Source organism: Anastrepha obliqua, chromosome 4 (genome assembly GCF_027943255.1).
Source record: "Anastrepha obliqua isolate idAnaObli1 chromosome 4, idAnaObli1_1.0, whole genome shotgun sequence".
Classification (NCBI taxonomy): Eukaryota; Metazoa; Arthropoda; class Insecta; order Diptera; family Tephritidae; genus Anastrepha; species Anastrepha obliqua.
This window is the reverse complement of record NC_072895.1, coordinates 25,025,294-25,043,903: the sequence shown is the minus strand read 5'-3', so window position 1 is coordinate 25,043,903 and position 18,610 is coordinate 25,025,294. Positions and strand designations below refer to the sequence as shown.

General features: G+C 35.6%; 4 protein-coding genes across 7 annotated transcripts; 2 read left to right on the top strand and 2 right to left on the bottom strand.

Moving 5' to 3' along the window:
• Positions 1-1,611: 1,611 nt before the first annotated feature.
• Positions 1,612-2,279, bottom strand: LOC129244871 (uncharacterized). The gene is made up of 3 exons (XM_054882762.1): positions 2,044-2,279; positions 1,859-1,981; positions 1,612-1,798 (listed from the first exon to the last, which is right to left on the bottom strand). Exons 1-3 carry the CDS (start codon positions 2,198-2,200, stop codon positions 1,665-1,667), a joined length of 414 nt encoding a protein of 137 aa, XP_054738737.1. The 5' UTR covers positions 2,201-2,279; the 3' UTR covers positions 1,612-1,664.
• Positions 2,280-2,876: 597 nt separating this feature from the next.
• LOC129244870 (39S ribosomal protein L54, mitochondrial) lies at positions 2,877-3,533 on the top strand. Its single transcript, XM_054882761.1, has 3 exons — positions 2,877-3,043; positions 3,115-3,260; positions 3,312-3,533. Exons 1-3 carry the CDS (start codon positions 2,947-2,949, stop codon positions 3,471-3,473), a joined length of 405 nt encoding a protein of 134 aa, XP_054738736.1. The 5' UTR covers positions 2,877-2,946; the 3' UTR covers positions 3,474-3,533.
• Positions 3,534-5,734: 2,201 nt separating this feature from the next.
• On the bottom strand, positions 5,735-8,785 carry LOC129244868 (transcription factor Adf-1-like). Of its 2 annotated transcripts, none has more exons than XM_054882760.1 (4): positions 8,179-8,785; positions 6,999-7,119; positions 6,745-6,935; positions 5,735-6,577 (listed from the first exon to the last, which is right to left on the bottom strand). In XM_054882760.1, exons 1-4 carry the CDS (start codon positions 8,339-8,341, stop codon positions 6,285-6,287), a joined length of 768 nt encoding a protein of 255 aa, XP_054738735.1. In that variant the 5' UTR covers positions 8,342-8,785; the 3' UTR covers positions 5,735-6,284. The 2 variants fall into 2 exon arrangements, with proteins under 2 accessions (XP_054738735.1, XP_054738734.1); XM_054882759.1 differs by having other exon boundaries at positions 5,735-6,586; positions 8,179-8,778.
• A 573-nt stretch (positions 8,786-9,358) lies between these two features.
• LOC129244865 (glucose-6-phosphate exchanger SLC37A2) lies at positions 9,359-16,359 on the top strand. 3 transcript variants are annotated; one of them, XM_054882753.1, is made up of 9 exons: positions 9,359-9,544; positions 10,195-10,359; positions 10,423-10,574; positions 10,640-11,205; positions 13,720-13,755; positions 14,669-14,873; positions 14,955-15,103; positions 15,327-15,528; positions 15,607-16,359. In XM_054882753.1, exons 2-9 carry the CDS (start codon positions 10,241-10,243, stop codon positions 15,771-15,773), a joined length of 1,596 nt encoding a protein of 531 aa, XP_054738728.1. In that variant the 5' UTR covers positions 9,359-9,544; positions 10,195-10,240; the 3' UTR covers positions 15,774-16,359. The 3 variants fall into 3 exon arrangements, with proteins under 3 accessions (XP_054738728.1, XP_054738730.1, XP_054738729.1); XM_054882754.1 differs by lacking the exon at positions 9,359-9,544 and adding an exon at positions 9,711-10,055; XM_054882755.1 differs by lacking the exon at positions 13,720-13,755 and having other exon boundaries at positions 9,360-9,544.
• Positions 16,360-18,610: the final 2,251 nt, after the last annotated feature.

The window sequence follows — 18,610 nt, the reverse complement described above, 5'->3', positions numbered from 1 at the left end:
ACTCAAAAAGTAATCAAGATATCAACTTAAAATTTTACAGTGATATTCTTTAACACATTGGCCTTTGCATGTACCTCAAATTTTATATTAATTATCACTAAAAATACCGTTTTGATCAATTTGTTTATAAAAAAAATGTAATTTTTTTCTTTTTCGCATCGAATGTTTATTTTTTTCGTTAAAAATAGGTAAGTGCAAAGCGGATTTTAATGTAAAGTTTTTGTCTGGTTGATTTCAGTTGATTACAAAAGGTTGTATATTCCACGGCGCAAATTAAAGGAGCAACGTTCGACCAGCTGTAGCTCCGCCATTTTTATTAAATTTTTTTTTTCAAAAATTTTTTTGTGTACTCATTTAAGCATAAATATTAATATGTAATTTATTTTAAGATAATAAATACTCTAATTTTTTCGAAAAAATTATTAAAACACTCGTTGTCTGAAGGAGCTGCCCCCTTAATTCAATGTAGAACAGAAAATGTTGATCTCCATGCTCAGATTTAAAAGGTTAGGGATAGTCAGTGGCCCGAAAAAATGATGATATTCAATAATTTTTTTTGCTAATCATTTGCTTTAATTTACAAAAATAAAGACATAGCATTAATACATCATATTTCAGACTTTCGAGAAAAAAAACCGACAATTAATTGTTTAAAACAATCGAAATTTTGAAAAAACAAAAATCCCTCGCTCAGGCACGAGTTTTTTATATTTTTCAAAAGCAGTATAAATTAGATGAAATTTAACAAGTGATTTTTAAGTTACAGTGATCACCAGTTCAAAAACCATAACTTTGAGAAAAACGCATTTAAAGTTTTGTTACTTCCTCTCGCTTGGCGGCCGCTGTAGCCGAATGGAAACGCATTTAAAGTTTTGTTACTTGCGGCCGCTGTAGCCGAATGGGTTGGTGCGTGATTACCATTCGGAATTCACAGAGAGAACGTTGGTTCGAATCTCGGTGAAACCAAAATTAATAAAAACATTTTTCTAATAGCGGTCGCCCCTCGGCAGGCATGAAAAAGTTCCTCATAAAAAAAATATCTGCCGTTCGGAGTCGGCTTGAAACTGTAGGTCCCTCCATTTGTGGAACAACATCAAGACGCACACCACAAATAGGAGGAGGAGCTCGGCCTGACCCAAAAAGGGTGTATGCGCCAATTATATATATATGTATATACTTGCTCTCGAACGCTCCAGAGCGCCCGAGCGCCTTTTGTTAATTGTTGAATAATTCGAAAAGTATTTGTCGGATTCACTTCAAATTTTCACACAATATTTTTTAAGATATGTAAAAAAAATTAATTTTTTTTCAAATTCTGACTACCCCTAACCCCATAAACCACACTGACCTTAAAGAAGTGAGAGATTTCGCAGCATACTTAGGTATAGTAAAGACAAAAGCGAAGCAACTGTTTCCCTATATGCATAACAAAAGTTTTTTTTAAACTTATAATAATATTTTAATTTATTATTTTCAGCCTTAAATTTTACGCCATTTATTTAAATATATTTTTAATAAAATAACATAATTATTGCTATGTCAACATGATGTTGCGTTGCCGTTCTCGTTCTAACAGCAGCTGTTACGTCTATCTATTCAGTCAGAGGATAGTCAACTTTTGCTTACTATTTTTGGAATATTCTCTGAAATTGATTCTTCGTACTTCATTCAGACTTTTCTAAATTTTCAGCTTTCTTTATTAGGAAACGTTTTTCGGGTTGTGATTGCAGCTCCAGTTCTAAACGATCCAACAACCATCCTTCTTCAGGTGTTCGTGTCGCCCAAAAGAACATCTTACCTACGGATTGTCTTGAATAATCGAGTTATATTTTTCAGGCTAAACTGTAACGGTTATTACCTTTATCTTTAGCGCCTTTCACACGCACTTCAAACTGAGCATTTTTCCCGTCTGCAAAATTTTTGGTATCACCTAAATCAAAGCCAATTTCTCTGATAGGCTCACCCAGTAAACTCGAAGCACCTGTAGTTAATTTCAGTCAATTTATTTACTTGGCAAGCATTGGTCATTGGAAACATATATACCTCTGTGTTTCCTCAAAGCCTGGACGGCTAAACGAAAATATTCGGAATTTCTTATGCGATCCTTCATTTTATGTTGCATATACATTGCAGCCGAAATGGAAGCAACTGCTCCGTACACAGCAATTTTTCCAAGTGTTTTATTTGATGGGAACCGCATTTTTTGTAATAAGACAATTTTTTATGTTTGATAACCTTTCCCATTTAACTATTATATCAAAGCAGCTCAGATAAACCGTTCTCGCCTTTTAAAATCAGCTGTAAACTCGGAGCTACCATACTGTTTAAACAAAAGGCGCACAAATTATTATGGCCAGAGTACGAAAATATAGTGACACGTCTCTTTCCGCTTCATTTCGCTCATTCCATTTATATTTGCTGTAATTAAGTAAATTTACTTTCTCACATTTAAAATTTCATGCCTTTTTATCTTAAAGGCCAATCTCCATACAACGTTGGCTCCGCTTTGATTCAACGCGAGTGCTTGAACGCTTTGAGCTAAAGAATTGATAAATTAATAATACAGCATTCATTCACTTTTGGAATAGTTTTGTTAGTTTTCACCTATTAATTGTCAACGCTCACGAAAACATGAGAGCTTTTCAATTTTACACTTTAGTATGCGTTAGAGCTGCTCAGCATCGACATTTTGTTCCTTATTCTAGTTCTTAAAATGACAAACTTTTTGAAGATGGACTTAATTGGTGCTGTTGATTAGGGTTCCATTAAGTTTTGGTCACGAGTTTTTCAGTAAATAATTTTAGCTGGCAACGCTCGTGCTCTCACTCAACAGCTGACTTTTATTTGAGGTTATACAATTACATTTTAGGTTTTAGGTTTTAGCTCAATGATCGAAAGGTGTTTAAGTTCTTTTTTCTTAAAATCCAAAGAGAGTTATTTTTTAAAATGAATGCTAATATTTTTGGACAAACATTAAACAGGATTGGACGAAGCTGGTTGACGAACACATTTTTAGCACGCTCCTATGCAAAACCTGCAGCTGGTAATATAACAAAAAAAAATTATTTGCATGGTTTAGTTGTTCAATATTAAATGCTACATATGATTATTTAGCCGCACTTGGGGGAGGAAAAAAGAAAAAACTTGGAAAACTAGGCCCGGTAGTCGAGAAAAAGGAAATTCCAGTTGAAACAGATGTCAATAAGCTGGTTAGCTATGTTTGTGGCAGCAATATCTTAAAAACGGGACAGGATATTAAGGTAGATGTACAAAATATCATTTATTGGATTTAAAAAAATACTCTCATGTAGCTTAAACCTGATTCGGAATACCCCGAGTGGTTATGGTCCCTCAACGTTGATCGAATTACACCTGTGGATGAAATGGATCCAGAAACGAAGCAATATTGGCGACGTATACGTAAAATGGGTCTCCGACGCAATAATCAACTAAGTAAATTGAGAAAATTTTAATTGTAAGTTAAATGCTGGCATTCTTCTCATTAAAGTTGATTCAGGCGAAAAAAAGTTAAAGTTTATTCTTAAATTTTTCATGATAAAATATTATAAAAGTGTTGAATTCAGAAATGCAAAAGCAATGGGTTTCGAAATGTTTGTTATTGGAGAAGCATAACACATTTTTAAAGACTTGTAGGGACTTTTGTTGGAATGATTGTTCTTGGACATACTATAAATTTTGTTCGCTTCGTAAGGTAAGCCCGACGTTTACCGTGATGAAAATATTTCTGGTCATTGACTACTCGCTTGCATTGTTCGATAAGCAAACTATGTACGTAAATAATATTCCTAGTCATGCACTAAATAGCAACATTCTATCACAAAACTTGGAAACTTATATGAGAAGTTTTAAATACCCGGGGTATCTCTCTGAAACGGTGCAATTCTTTATTTGAACTGGCTAGCTTTTTAAAGACTATTCAGTTTTTGCATGGTTTAATAATATAATTGAATTATAATAACCGAACTAAATATCTGTACATATATAATATAAATAATAAGTGAATAAAAAGAAAGTAGATAATTTCGTCCCCTTAGTATTAAAGAAGCCTATAAATTTTTTGATGTTTTGAGAAAATGAATTTCAAACTTTTTGTCGAAAGTAGCTCTCACTCAAATCTCGTTATGTTTGTAAATATTTATTATTTTTTGACTGACGTTTTGACCCACTTTGTGGAACTAGAATTTGACAAAATTTTGACCACATATAAAATCGACGATGGAGAATCCAAAAATTCAATAAAAAAATAATAGCCTATAAGCACATAGGCTATTGTTATACTAAGGGGACGATTTGTTGTAGATAAACTTTGATTTTACAAATTTGAAAATAATTACTTTGATAGAGATACAATTTTGACAATAAAACCAGTTCCTTTTAATAAAAACTTACTAGAACTGGAAGCATTATTTATTGTACATTGGAAACATAAATAAAAGTTGATATTAGTCACCTCAAACGGTTTAGTTGTTGTTATATAACTTTATAAATTATGGTTCGCCTTGTCAAACTGTGTAAATCTCAAACTACTTGATTTTATATTATTTCCAGAAGGTAGAAATGCTTGAAAGAATGACTTCCAATCGGGGATTTCGATTAATTTTAGAGTGCTTTGAAATTTTTTGGACTTGTGAGGAACCTTGTATAATTAAATAAATAAATAAATAAATAAATAAATAAAACACTTAATTTTCAAAAAGAATGCTGTCATGGATATAAATGCCCTGTTTCGATTCTGGCCTGCATAATTGTTGTTGTTGTAGCAGTAACTTTGCCCTGTCACAGTAGTGTAATCACCGGTCTTCGTCTATCTCATCTAACGGTAGGCCCAGGACACATGCTGTTTTGACAGGTTGGGTCCAGAGGGAGGTGAGTGGGTTTGATGGGGCATATGAAAAGGTGGTTAGTGTTGTGCGGGGTGCCTTCACATGCCGTGTGACGATAGAAGAGGGGTGGGGCACGGTACACTGTTGTTGTTGTTGTAGCAGCATAAACATTCCCCATACTTACATACGGCGAATGCTGCTGGAGTGACAGTCCTTGGCCGGATATAAATCCGGGTCGTTTCGGGAACGTAGAACCGACTGTCGTGGAAACGTTAATGGAACTGGTACGTTACACTAGACAGGGCTAGTTTACGGGGCGGCGGCCCTTGGTCGGGAAAAACCCGAATCATTCGGGTAACGAAGAACCGGCTGCCATGGGAATGTCTGCATAATTGTCACGAAGAAAGCTTCTCAGATTGCCGGTTTTCGTTCCTGTGGCTAATTTTTTCCATGTCGGTGTTTCGCATTTTCTCCATATGACAGGTGGTTGCCTGCTATGTTGTACCAATACGGTAGCGATGAACTGGGACGTACAGTATCAAATTCTATGAAGGGCCGATTTTGATTTGTGTCCGTATAGTATCAGCAAGCGCGCATCCGGCCAAACTCTATTCCCACCAATAATGTGCAGCAACTGGTTAGTGAATTAAGAATTCAGGTATTTAGGCACAGTTATCGAATTGAATAATCAGTTGTATTAACCCACCGGACTCAAACGGCTACACTTGCTGTCGCAAGGGAAATAAATTTGTTGTTAAATAAAACTTGTACTGTTTTACCAACTTATCTATTACCTTTTATTAAGGTTTATTTGAGTAAATTACAGCAGACAATAAACCTCTAAGCATTTGAATGGCAACCCCTTGATTTCCAGCAGTAATACATTAATATAAAATTAAATATGAACAAAACTTTTTATTAAAATAACATTTTTAATTTATTTTCTTTGCTTATAATTACGTTAGTGTAAATTTATCATCACTCGATCTCGATTCCAAACAGATCAACTAGTGTCAACTAACGTACGTAATATTTCAGTGTGTTCCATACAAATGCCAAAAACATGTCTTAACAGAAGAATCTACTTCTACGAATGGTAAAACTCTGATAATAGCCGTATTTTCTTGTACAAATCACTTGTCACTTTTGATATCAAGAGCATTACAATTATTTTAGAAGTTTATACCATTTAATGACCAAAGGAAATTCTTCGATAAAATGTTGTCCCCCCAGTTTTGTTAGGTGGCACCTTTTTAACTTTATCTCGAATTTATTAGTATTTGGTTTTGTTGCTGCTTTTTGGAAGTACATTTTGAAATTCTCATCGTTGGCAGGGGATCCGTTGGAATGTTGGCTACTCGATTCAGTTAAATTGTAGCTTTAAAACACTGCGCCACATACCAAGCTTTTAAAATCATCTATCGCTCTAAGCTCCTTAATCTAATATTTATTATGTTGTGCCAACAACTGCATATCTGTAAGGTACTTGATAATATGTACCTTGGCTTCGGCCTTTTGTCGTACCCCTAGGGTGTTAAGCATGTCAGTGACGACCATACCGAACGACTGATCCTCAGCGCTAACTGCTTGCGTCATTGAATTTTGAAATATTTTAATGGTATTCAGCATGTTATCGTGATTGTCTTCTTCGGTGCGTTCACGTTTCAGAGCTGGTTCATAAAAGTATGGTTTTTGTTCCTTTGCGGCGGTGGCTAACTGAGTGTCGCCTGTAACTGTAATTTCTAAATGTGAACTTGAGTGTAAAGTATGTTGCGTAACAAAAGTTTAGTTTACATATAATAAAATTTGGAACAACAAGCGGCTGTTAAATGCATGCTAACTAGTGTTCCTTGTTGTTTCAAAATTCTTAAACAATTTCTTTGATTCAGCTGTTACCTACCATGCGGATGTGCAAGAGCTTGTGTTGATGTTGAGGCGGTGCCATTAAATGGTTGTGCAAATACGTCCACAACTGTTTGCTGCTGAGGTTGTTGTTGTTGTTGCTGCTGTTGATTTGGATCAACCTGTGTAACCGTGTTGGTGTTCTGTTGCACGTTATTACATTTGCCCAAAAGAGATTCTCGATATTGTCTACGACATTGCATAGAAAATAATTTGTAATGATTGATAATAGAAATCAAAAATATAATTTACCTAATTGAATCCACTAAGAACTGCATTTGTTTGAAGTAGCGCCATCGCGATTCTTGGCACAATTTCATTTCACGTGCGAATTTGTCGCGCAAACTTTTCCAACGTTTCGTACATTTTTGTTCTGTAAGAAACAATTTATGCAATTAAATAATATATAAACAAACAAGAAGAGAATATGTGCAGAGATTGATATATGGAGAAGCGTCACTGGGAGGAACATTTAGAATTTCGGCGAGAACATTGTCTAGCGAAGCCAAAAAAAAACAGATTTAATAATAATTCACCATCTCAAATTTCGACATCTTTTTCAACTTCAGTTACCAGCAAGAGCAGAGAAGGTTAATTTATTGAGTAACCTTATTGGTAGGAATAAGAAATTGTTTATTAATAAACGTTCTCTGCTGACAATAACAACGTACATTACTTGCATACAAAACAAAGTTTTGTTACTTTAGTCTGACTGCGGAACAGAACCGAGTTCGCGATTAGCAGCTGAACGTCAACGCCGCACTCGGCGTACACGTACGAGTTCGCAGTGCTGCTCTGTAGTGCCCCCACAAATCGGCTGCACTGCACTGGCATGCTTTACACAAAAACTCACACATATAGTTGTTTCATTCACTCAAATACGTTCATGCCTCCATAGCCAAAGCGCGCTTTGCACTGCAGCGAAAAAAAGTCAGCAAGCGTGCGACTCAGCAATAAAGTACAGCAACGCAAGCAGTCACCAACGGCGACATCGGCACCAATGAAAAAATTAATGAAAACGACATCGACGGCTCTTGCGGTTGCGTTTGCCTTCGACTGCTTCTACGACAACGAACAATAACAGCAGATATCACAATACAATATGTGTGCATATGTACACAAACATACATACATACATGTGTATATGCATACGAAGGCACCTATTTTTACTTTAACCCATCGCCATTATGAATCCATAAATATTTTGTGTGTTCGCCTATGGTTTTCATACACCAGATGCACGTTACGAACAATTCTCAGCCGCAGACCTTAAACTTTTTCCCACCATTATCTGTTCAATTTATAAATGGATTTTTATCCAAGTTTTCATACTACTATCTAAAGTTTTCTTCCGCTACTTAAAAAACTTCAAATCTTCAATATGAGTAAATGTTTCTGCATGTACATGTATACAAGTAGTATAATCTCTTACCTGGCACTCCAAGCAGCTCTGCGATCTGCTTCCAGGTTTGCGCCTTTCTAACAAAATGTTTGTAATTATAATGTGAACGATCATATATAACTGGGTTTTGCTTCACTGCCTCAATGAGATTAAGATCGAACTGAGTCTCCAAATTTGCATCCAACTTTTCCATTTTCACTTTTTTTCAGTTTATTTGCAAACAAATTTTCAGATGGTGTCTTTACCGCTAAATTGTACTTGCACGTTTACTGTGCTGCTTCTGCCCACATAGGCGCCCACAGAACTCCGCCAACGATTTTTGCACTTGGATTTCGCACAAAAAAATCACAAATTTCTATTGAAGTCAGCAGTCGCTGCCTACAATGATTCTTTTTTATGTAGAGGCAGAGATATTTCTCTTGTAGAAGATGTTTGTGTAACCACTCGAAATCACAAACTGCGAAGCGACGCAAACGACATCAAAAACTACTGCGGACAGAGATAGCCGATGCTGATGACGATGGCGATAGCCGAAGTCAGCGAAAACCTCGACTTCGGCTGTTCAATGCGCAGCGCTGTAGCAGAGATGCCACAGAATCGGTGTGGGCAGCGGTTCACATGGTGTTATCAGATGTTTTGTCTAATTTCATTTAATAGACAGTTCAGCATTGTAGTAATTTAATAAAATCGTAACAATGAATGAAATCAATGTTTTTTGATAAATTAATAACTATTATGATTTGCAAATTTATTAAGTAAAATATATTAAACAAAGTGAAATAAGTATATGACACTTCATTTTTTTTATCTACATATATGCTTGTTTGACATTGAATTAACTTTGTTTTTTTAATCGAAATAATTCAATCTTGAATTTGAAAATTAGTTAAATTTTAAAACGCAAATAGTTATTATTCAAAACCGAAACTAGAAATAATGCCAAGCAATTGTTGAAATAATTCTAACCTTGAGAGTGAATGGACTCTTTGTCACTTATATTTATTTCTAAAGCGCGCGACTTTCAATACCTCAGGTGCACAAATAAACAAAGTGTTTATTTCCATGTTGTCAAATAAGCGTATGTCAATTACTTATTCCACTTTGATATTAGGCACACTGAATCTCGCTAGCTACGAAATGCATTGTGCTAATAACTATCGGATTATTTTGAATGGTTGGCAATGCGATTAATTTTGCACAAGTGTTTTTTAGCTCTGGCATTTTCGCCTTTGTTTTCATCCAAGTTATCTTCTGTACAGCTGAAATTTAATTTATTCTTTATATAGTTGATATCTGACTTAAATCGAAAATGAAGTGACGAGCTTACATTCTTAAGAAGATACCAGCATTTTCGGCATCGAGATTTTCTAAGTGTATCTTGAGAGCTGAAGTTAAGGTATACATTACATATCCGTTTAACTGCTGGCAAAAACTGATCAAATAAAGAGAACATATGGTAAAATGTACACAAACTTTTGGTGCTGTTTTTTTTTTGTTTTTGCCAACGAAGCATTAATTCATATTTGTTACGAAGGCATGTGGGTGAATCATATAAAAGTATTTAATAAAAAACAGGTGTTTTTCTATTCAGACAAAGGGAAGATAGGAAGACACTACTTAAAATTGGCGACTTCACCAAAAACGCTTAAACGACTTATAAATTCGCGCCCATGACTTTGTGTAATCAATTTTTGTGCACTAACACATCGCTTTCGGATAAGTTTGATCAATAAAGAAAACGTTTAAATTAGTTTTTGTTCTCTAATAAATTGTTTGTGGTCATTGCCAGTTCCAATATAGACACACAATTTTTTGTGTTTAACTTTGCTTCGAGGAACTTTACTAGATGTCGTGGCAGCGAATTAACAGCTTCCGTTTTAGTTTACTGTACTCAGAGCGATAACAATGTGCGTAGATAATTTTGTGTTTAGCATCCGTTGGCGGTACATTTCTACTATGCAATCTTAAAGTCTACCGCATTAGCAGATTGTGTGTGTATGTGTGAATATGAGTGATACATTTCTTTATTTATTTTATTTTGCGCAGGTTGTAGAGGCAAGATCGCTGATAGTTACTGAATTGGCTAGTTTTTATGCACACTTATCGCCATCGTAAAGCTATTAATATGTACGATATTCCATTAGGAGTCTTGGCTGCACAAAAGCTAAGCTCATTGTGCTGTCCCCGCCTGCAATTGCGCAAGGATATTATGTAAGTATTTGAATTGAATAAAGAATTCGAATTTATATACGTAAAAAATATGAAATATTTCAGCTTCAAAGGATCTATCATTATCCTTACATATCTGGCATATGCTGCTTATCATATGTCCAGAAAACCAATATCCGTTGTCAAATCAGTATTACATGAGAACTGCACAAATCCCAGCAACACCTCTGACAATGACTGTGGCTATCCACCTTTTGGTAAGTGGAAGTTACTGACTTAGTTACTTCAAATAATTGTAAAATTAATTTCTTTTAATTCACAGATGTGCCCGATGCGTCCACATTGTTTGGCACACTTGATTCGGCATTTCTTGTCACCTATGCCATTTCCATGTTTGTGTCCGGCATTGTTGCCGAACGGGTTTCACTGCGCTACTATCTGAGCTTGGGCATGCTATTTTCTGGACTCTTCACACTACTTTTTGGCGCAGCCAAATCTTGGAACATACATAGTATGTGGTACTTTGTTATTGTTCAGGTATTGGGTGGCATTGTACAAACAACTGGCTGGCCAGGTGTAGTCACATTGATGGCTCGTTGGTTTGGCAGATCGAAGCGTGGTCTCATATTTGGCATTTGGAATAGTCACACTTCGGTGGGCAACATACTTGGCACTTTGATAGCCGCCCATTTTGTGGAGAGCAATTGGATGCTATCGTTTGCCGTGCCCGGCGCCATAATGTCCGGTTTGGGATTTGTGATGTTTTTATTTATTGTCGATGATCCAGAAATTGTTGGTTTGGCTTCCACACGTCCTCATTTACCGGTGCATCATAGCAGTGGCCATGAAGATGAAGAACGTGGATCGGGTGTGGCAAATTATGATGCGGTGAGTCTTTTTTACTCTATTTTATATTTTAAAGTTTTAAAGTAATGTGCTAACAGCTATAAAAATACGCATTTCATTATAACCATATCCGTAATACAGCAATTAATGCTTGAAAAATATGTTCTCAGTATTTTTTGAACTCGAAATCAAAGAGGACACCCTGCATAAATTTGTGAGCTTGTAGTAGTAGTGTTCGTTATTATGTAAAAAAAGATGGTCTCATTGTCACTTTTCGAGTGCTATATCAACTAACTGTTTCCGTACGCGTCTCGCCGAATCCTTCCATATAAAGTGAATTTCATTCCATTTCACTTTGAAATAATTTTACTAACTTATTTTTTTTTTATTACGTTTATTTTTATTACCGATTTAACGTAGCCATTTTTTTGAAGAGATTCAACTGTGAAGTTCAAACGTCGTATTCAATTTGAGAATCCTTTTAGAAAACATTTGATAAATAGACATTAGAAATAATCTTTTCTTAAGCATATGCAAGTATGTCTTTATCAAAATGCACAAATATATCGGTAATATTGTCATTCATCTAGTTCTCATACTTTTTAAAGAAAATTACATGAAACCATGTTCCGGCGGTTTTGGCAGGGTCACTCTAATAAAATTGCTTTCAAATGAACACTGCTAAATATTTACAGGGTTGCCCATATTCGACGGACCCATCTGGCAACCCTGTATCCTTTGTCAGATCGCTTAATGAAATACCGCGTTGGAAGCGTCAGTCCAAGCAGATTTTTACCATGGAACAGTACACGCCACGCGAGCGCTCTCAAATAGTTGAAATTTACATTCAACAAAAGAAGTCAATTGTGAAAACTCAACGTGTGTACAAAAAATGAAATAATGTGAAAAGTGCGCCTTCTAAGAACCACATTAAACGTTTGTACGAAAGGTTTCGGCTGGTGATGCTGTTTCTAATCCAAAGAGGCCAAATCAAAACCGACCAAGGCGATGGGATGAGAATATTGCTCTTGTACGGGCCAGTGTTGAGACGTCGCCAAGGGCATCCCAAAATCGCCGTTCTCAGCAGTTGGGCATTGCTCGGACCACTTTACAACGAATTATCCGCATTGATTTGCATTTATTCCCGTATAAAATTCAATTGACGCAAAGATTATTGCCTACGGACAAGCCTCGTCGACTGGAATGGGCCCAAAGAGTCATCGAAATCCGTCGGGTCCGTCGAATATGGTCAACCCAGTATAAGCCGTCAAACCCATCTACAATAAATACCTAACAGTATTGAACATTTTTAGTCTACCATTCTATGTCTTAAATTTTGTGCTTGTAATTTGATTAAATATTTAGACTTGCCATAAATTCTGTGACAAATAGTACAACGCATACGGCGAGATCAAATTCGCAGAAAAAAGTTCCGTTATTTTTGCTTTTGTTCGTATTGTACTCAGTTTCGTGACATTTCGCTTGTTAACATTGGAGTGGGTTGCTAAGGAAAATCGCATTGCAGTGATTGCATTGCAAAAGTGTGGGAAAAGTGCAAGTGAGATTTACGAATTGCTGAAGAAACTTTATATTTCGAGAATGTTTGTTTACCGCACGATCAATCGTTTTTCGCAAACATCTGAAGTGACAGACAGAAAAAGAAGGAAATTAATGTATCGACCAGATCCATGTCAAGACGAATTAGAGATGATTTCCACATGAAAACCTTCCGTCACTCAACCGGTCATCTTTTGGCAACGCGCTTGAACAAAATTACCTTGACAGATGCAAGCAGCTTCTTCGGTGGCACGCGGTCAACGGCCATGAAAATATTTTTTTCATAGATCAGAAAATGTTCATTGTTGAAAAAGTTTTTAATAAACAAAAGACGTTGATCCAAGCGTTCCCCCCGACAGTCCGTTCTACGTTACCGAAACGACCCGAATTTATATGCGACCAAGGACTGTCACTCCAGCAGTGCTCCCCGTACATGTATGGAGAATGTTTTTGCTGCTACAACAACAACGTAGTTCTTAGGGTTCAGAGTAGCCACCATCCAGCCTCCGTAATGGTTCGGTGAAGAGTGTCTGGTAAAGGCGTTACATCCCTTCGTTTCTGCGCAAAAGAGGTTAAGACCGGGACAAAAGTGTACCAAGAGGATGTCTTAGAAGGCGTGGGGAAGCCGTTGAGCAATACTCTCTTCAATGGAGAGCGTTGGATCTTCAAGCAAGATTTAGCTCCAGCCCACAAGGCAAAAAACACCCAGTAGTGGCTGAAAAACAATATTCCTGGCTTCATAGCCGCAGCCATGGAAAGCCTTTTTCGAATGAAAATAATTTTTTTTTTTACTTTTTTATTTTCATGATTAAATAAAACTAACTGAATTAAAACAAGTATTATAATTTCATACCTACAATGGACTTAACTTGTAACAGAACTTATGGCAGGACTAAGTATGTATAGTCTTGAATCATTTCATTGTATAATAAATTTACTCAGAGTTTTGAAAACATTTTATTTTTGTTTTTTTTCAATTACCGCATTTTTCCATCGCAGAACATTGGCATTCATGGCTATGAAGACGATTATACAGTAAGTGCATGCTTGGTTTATGTCTACACTCTGTGTCAGAAGAAAAGAACCGGTTTTTTTTTTTTGTAACTTCAAGGTATATTTCGTTCTGCTTTTTGCTACGTAATAGTCCCACTCAAGGGCTACGACGCTACAGCTAAGTCAGGTTAGTGTCGTTCGACACTTTCCCGTAAACGCAAGCAAACAAAAGTGAGTGAGAAGTCCGCGAAGCGTTTCGGGACGGTATTTTTATGCACGCATTCGAAAGGGCCGAAATTATCCTACGCCGCGGCTGCAAAAGTGATTAAAAAATCAAAAAAGTTTGTTGTGATGTGGAATCAGCGGTATAAGATGTACAAAAATGTTGATGACCTCAGCGCGGCTTGAATTGAATGACGACAAAAAAGCAGGATAAAGTGATCGTTCAATTTTTTAAGCGGGACCCTTCTTTGTGACTACGCCAAGCGCGATCAGTTCTTGCTAAAAAGGGAATAGATGTGAATATCAACACCATCGAACGTCGACTGAAGGAGGCGGACATATCCTACCGTCCCACATCATCAAGACCACTGCTCTCAGAAAAACACATTAAGAAACAACAAAACAAGCAAATTGCATCACATTTTGGAATGGCCTGACTAATCGCGGTTGTTGTTGTTGTATCAGCATAAACATTCCCCGTGCATATACGAGGAATGCTGCTGAAGTGACAGTCCTTGGCCGCATATAAATCCGGGTCGTTCCGGTTACGTAGAACCGACTGTCGTGGGAACGCGGTTCCATTTTTCTGACACAGACTGTATGTAAGACTATTTAGACTTCTTATTTAATATTCAACAATAACAATAAAACTAATCTGAGAACACTTATTTACTAAGTACATATTTGTACTATTTCTTGCAAACACTTTCTCACGAATTTGCTTCAATTATAGGAGATAAATCATCGTGCATCTGAGCGTACCCCAATGTTGACACGCAGCAGATCACAAACAAATACACGAAGCGAACGCAATGCAGTTGGCTTACTGCAGGCGCTAGCTATTCCCGGCGTTGTGGAGTTCTCATTGTGTTTGTTCTTTGCCAAGCTCGTCAGTTACACATTCCTCTATTGGCTGCCACTCTATATACAGTCTTCCAGTAAGTAGCAATGCTGTTGTAGTTTTAGTTGCATTGTACCCACATACACAATCACTTATAATCGCATATTTTTTTAACCAGCTACCTTAAGTCCCAGCGTTGCTGCAGATGTCTCCACGCTGTTCGATATTGGTGGCATTTTTGGTGCAATCGCAGCGGGAACTGTATCCGATTATACAGGAATGCCAGCTACAACTTGCCTTGTTTTGTTAGTTTGTGCCGCGCCACTGGTAATTACCTAAATATTATACAAAAAGTTATCATACTTTCGAAAATTTCCAAAAAAAAAAAAAATCGCATTATCTCGTTGCTTTTCAACAGCTAAAGTAGTTATTTTAGAAGTTAAACACATTTTTTATGGAAGCAAGTCTTGCATACATTTCTAAATTATGGCGATGTGTTTGGCCGCATAAAACTCTGGTCTTGAAATAATCGCGTTTTCTATATTTTTAGATGTTTTTGTATGTGCATTTTGGTGGCATATCTTTAGTCGTCAACTATATTTTACTTTTGCTGGCTGGTTTTATGGTAAATGGGCCATATGCGCTCATTACAACTTTTGTTAGTGCCGAGTTAGGACAACATCAATCTTTGTCGCACAATGCTAAAGCTCTCGCCACAGTGACGGCGATTATCGATGGTACTGGATCAATAGGTAGCTTATAGTCTTAATTTATAAAACCGACTACTATATTATTGCTAATGATTTTGTTTTTTGTTTTTTAATTTCTAGGTGCGGCCGTTGGTCCATTTATTGCCGGTTTGGTGTCACAGAGCGGCTGGGAGAACGTTTTCAATATGCTTATTTGCGCTGATATATTGGCTATGATTATAGTATCGCGCCAAGTGGTTAAAGAATTAATTAGGGGTCGCGGTGTGCGCCGTACACGTATAGAGTAGAACTTTGTCAACATAGGCATAATTTAATATTCTATATATGTACATTTATATGTATTTTACAAGTAACGATACCGTCTTCATATGGCTCACATTTTATTTTACTGAAATGACTACAACTACAAAGTATAATTATGTATGACGAACTAAACTATGCTGTTGTGTCTTGCATTTTTAAGGATTTACGTTAATGTGCTAATATATTATAATTGAATTCTGTTTATATGTTTTAATGGCAGTTTTGTGAAAACATGTAACTGCTATATGTATAATATTAGTTATAAAGATTCCATAATGTTTTAAATGTAAATATAGCATAATAAAATGATAATCTATGTTTTATCATCTGCTACCTAAATTAGAATTCCAATATATGAAATTCTAAGCTTAAAAGCATTTACCGTAAAAGGTGACAGAAAAATTGAGGGCTCTCTGTTTGAATAAGACGCACAGAATTTATCACCACAGCAAATATGATGCATGCAATATTTTAAGCACTTAAACAAGTCTCTACGTTTCAATACTGTATATTAAATAATAAAGACTGCTGGACCTTTTAGAATTTTAAATAAATTTCTTTTGTTCCTATGCGCATTCTACGACGCTTTGCACTACTGGTCTAAAGATCGAAAATTTAGGGTATTTTCAGGAATTTTGTTTACAAAAAAAAAAAATGAAATACAATATTTACAATTTTTAGGCTTTTTATTTAACTTCTTTTACATACAAATATGAAAAAAAAAATTAATATTAAATAATTTAAAAAAAAAAATTAATTTTAATATTAAATTATTAAAAAAAAAACAAAAATTTTAATTTTAATCTTATATTATTTAAAAAAAAAAATTAAAATTTGAATATTAAATTATTTAAAAAAAAATTTAATATTAAATTATTTAAAAAACAAATTAAAATTTTACAAGTTACAAACCCATCTGGCGTGAGCGGTGAGTAGGCTGCTGAGTGCACAACATTAAAACATCAGATACATGTCTCAAATTCTCAACACAAATTATTAAAATATAAAAAAGAACCGAAGAAATTGCACTTAAGGTGTTAGTGGTAGTCAGAGGCGCGAAAAAGTTATAATTTTCAATAATTTTTTTTTGCTAGTCATTTGTTTTATTTTTCAAAAATAAAAACATAGCATTAATACATCATGTTTCGACTTGACTTTAGCTAAATTAATAATTGTAAGAGTTATCGTTGTATGTGTAGAGCCCGTTTCTCCAGAAGTAACTTGGAGATTCATCTAAAATCAATCGGACAAGAGAAATTAGTTTTATTAAGGGGCGCACCTAGTGCGAAATTTTCAAAAAATCGATTGTTTTCATATTTCCATAGGTTATACCTTTAAAAATAACATACTAAAATTTTTTTCAACATGCCGCCATTTTGTCAATTTTTGATTTTTTTGTTCGCCCGAGGGTCATCGTACAGACAATATGTTTTCGTTTAACGAGAATTTTTTTTTAGGTTTTATCAACGGAGAAGGCTGCAATCACTCTGTAAATCTGCAATCACCAGCAGTGGAGGACCTTTTTTTTTTGGCGCCGCCGGAGATCGCGTGTCATATCAAAAATATTTAATATATTATTCCAAAAATTTTACTGTATATTCTCAAAACATGTATAAATATACCCCCAAATTTTAAAACGATTGATTTACTAGTTTTTTTTTTTTAGGCTGTCACACTAGGTGTGCCCCTTAATAGATAATCTTGTGCCTGATCGAAGCTTTTTTCTCAAATTTAACAATGTGGCGGCCTGAGGAAATAATTTTCAGATTTTCGAGAAAAAAACCGACAATTAATTGTTTAAAAAAATCGAGTTTTTTTTAATATTAAGTTATTTTTAATATTAATTTTTTTATTTTAATAGTTTTGAAAATGCCGCTTAAGTTGATCCTCCCGAGAAATTGGACCTGGATGGCTCTTCTATTTATCTGAAACACAAAAACCAAAAAAATTATTTATCAGTATGACTGTAGCTGTGTCCCGTACTAGAATAAAAAAAAATAGACAAAATGGCGCGGTTCGAATTTGGCACTCTAAACATTGGTTTTTTTTTTAAGTTTTTTTAATAAAAAAAAAACGAAACAATTATAATAATATGACTCTAGTACGGGCGACAGCCAACATATTAAAATTTCAGACGTTCGGTTCAAGGCAAATCTATTGAAGGTGGTGTTGGTAAATCAGCTGATTTGTTTTTTTTTTTCTTTCGCCGTGTGCATGTGATTGTCAGCTCAGAATGAAACAAGGCGAACTCATTAATTGTTTTTTAGTTTCCCAAAACTTTGCTTTGACAATCAAACGTACAGAACATTGTTGTTGGTGTAGTGCTATCACCTTTAATGAATGCGCCTTGATTAGGTTGAATAGTTTTTTGTTTTTTTTTTTCACAACATAAGGCCGAAAAGAGTAGTTTAGAGATAATTGAGTTTATAGTGTAAAGGCGCAGCGTATGCGGTGGCTAGGTCACATGCTCCGTATGCCTGCTGAATCCGCTGTAAGGAAAGCCATGACTGGAAAGATAATTGGTGCGAAGGCGAAGGGAAGACCGAGAAACCGATGGATAGACGCCGTAGGAAGTAATCTCACAGCAATGGGAATTCGCAACTACGAAGGAAAAGCAAGCAATAGAACACTTTGGTGGAGTTTTGTGAAGGAAGCTTTTACGCACCCCGCGTTGTAAGGCTGTGAATGATGAAAATGAATGCGACCATTGATGCTGCCGCGTGACGAATCTGACTCTACCTGCTAAAACGGCAATATTATTCCAAAAATTTGACAGTATATTCTTAAAAATCTATACTTTTGAAATATCAAAAAAAAAGCA

What these genes read in the sequence shown, in the direction of transcription:
- LOC129244865 (XM_054882753.1), top strand. Translation starts at nt 10,241, where the DNA reads ATGCACACTTATCGCCATCGTAAAGCTATTAATATGTACGATATTCCA. An exon ending in GTGTGGCAAATTATGATGCG is followed by an intron (nt 11,206 to 13,719) that starts GTGAGTCTTTTT and finishes TTTCCATCGCAG; the next exon opens with AACATTGGCATTCATGGCTA. An exon ending in GCTATGAAGACGATTATACA is followed by an intron (nt 13,756 to 14,668) that starts GTAAGTGCATGC and finishes CTTCAATTATAG; the next exon opens with GAGATAAATCATCGTGCATC.
- LOC129244870 (XM_054882761.1), top strand. Translation starts at nt 2,947, where the DNA reads ATGAATGCTAATATTTTTGGACAAACATTAAACAGGATTGGACGAAGC. An exon ending in CTATGCAAAACCTGCAGCTG is followed by an intron (nt 3,044 to 3,114) that starts GTAATATAACAA and finishes ATGATTATTTAG; the next exon opens with CCGCACTTGGGGGAGGAAAA. An exon ending in AAACGGGACAGGATATTAAG is followed by an intron (nt 3,261 to 3,311) that starts GTAGATGTACAA and finishes ACTCTCATGTAG; the next exon opens with CTTAAACCTGATTCGGAATA.
- LOC129244868 (XM_054882759.1), bottom strand. Translation starts at nt 8,341, where the DNA reads ATGGAAAAGTTGGATGCAAATTTGGAGACTCAGTTCGATCTTAATCTC. An exon ending in AGAGCTGCTTGGAGTGCCAG is followed by an intron (nt 7,120 to 8,178) that starts GTAAGAGATTAT and finishes TGTTTCTTACAG; the next exon opens with AACAAAAATGTACGAAACGT. An exon ending in AGCTCTTGCACATCCGCATG is followed by an intron (nt 6,587 to 6,744) that starts GTAGGTAACAGC and finishes GTTCACATTTAG; the next exon opens with AAATTACAGTTACAGGCGAC.
- LOC129244871 (XM_054882762.1), bottom strand. Translation starts at nt 2,200, where the DNA reads ATGCGGTTCCCATCAAATAAAACACTTGGAAAAATTGCTGTGTACGGA. An exon ending in GGCTTTGAGGAAACACAGAG is followed by an intron (nt 1,982 to 2,043) that starts GTATATATGTTT and finishes AATTAACTACAG; the next exon opens with GTGCTTCGAGTTTACTGGGT. An exon ending in GAAAGGCGCTAAAGATAAAG is followed by an intron (nt 1,799 to 1,858) that starts GTAATAACCGTT and finishes GACAATCCGTAG; the next exon opens with GTAAGATGTTCTTTTGGGCG.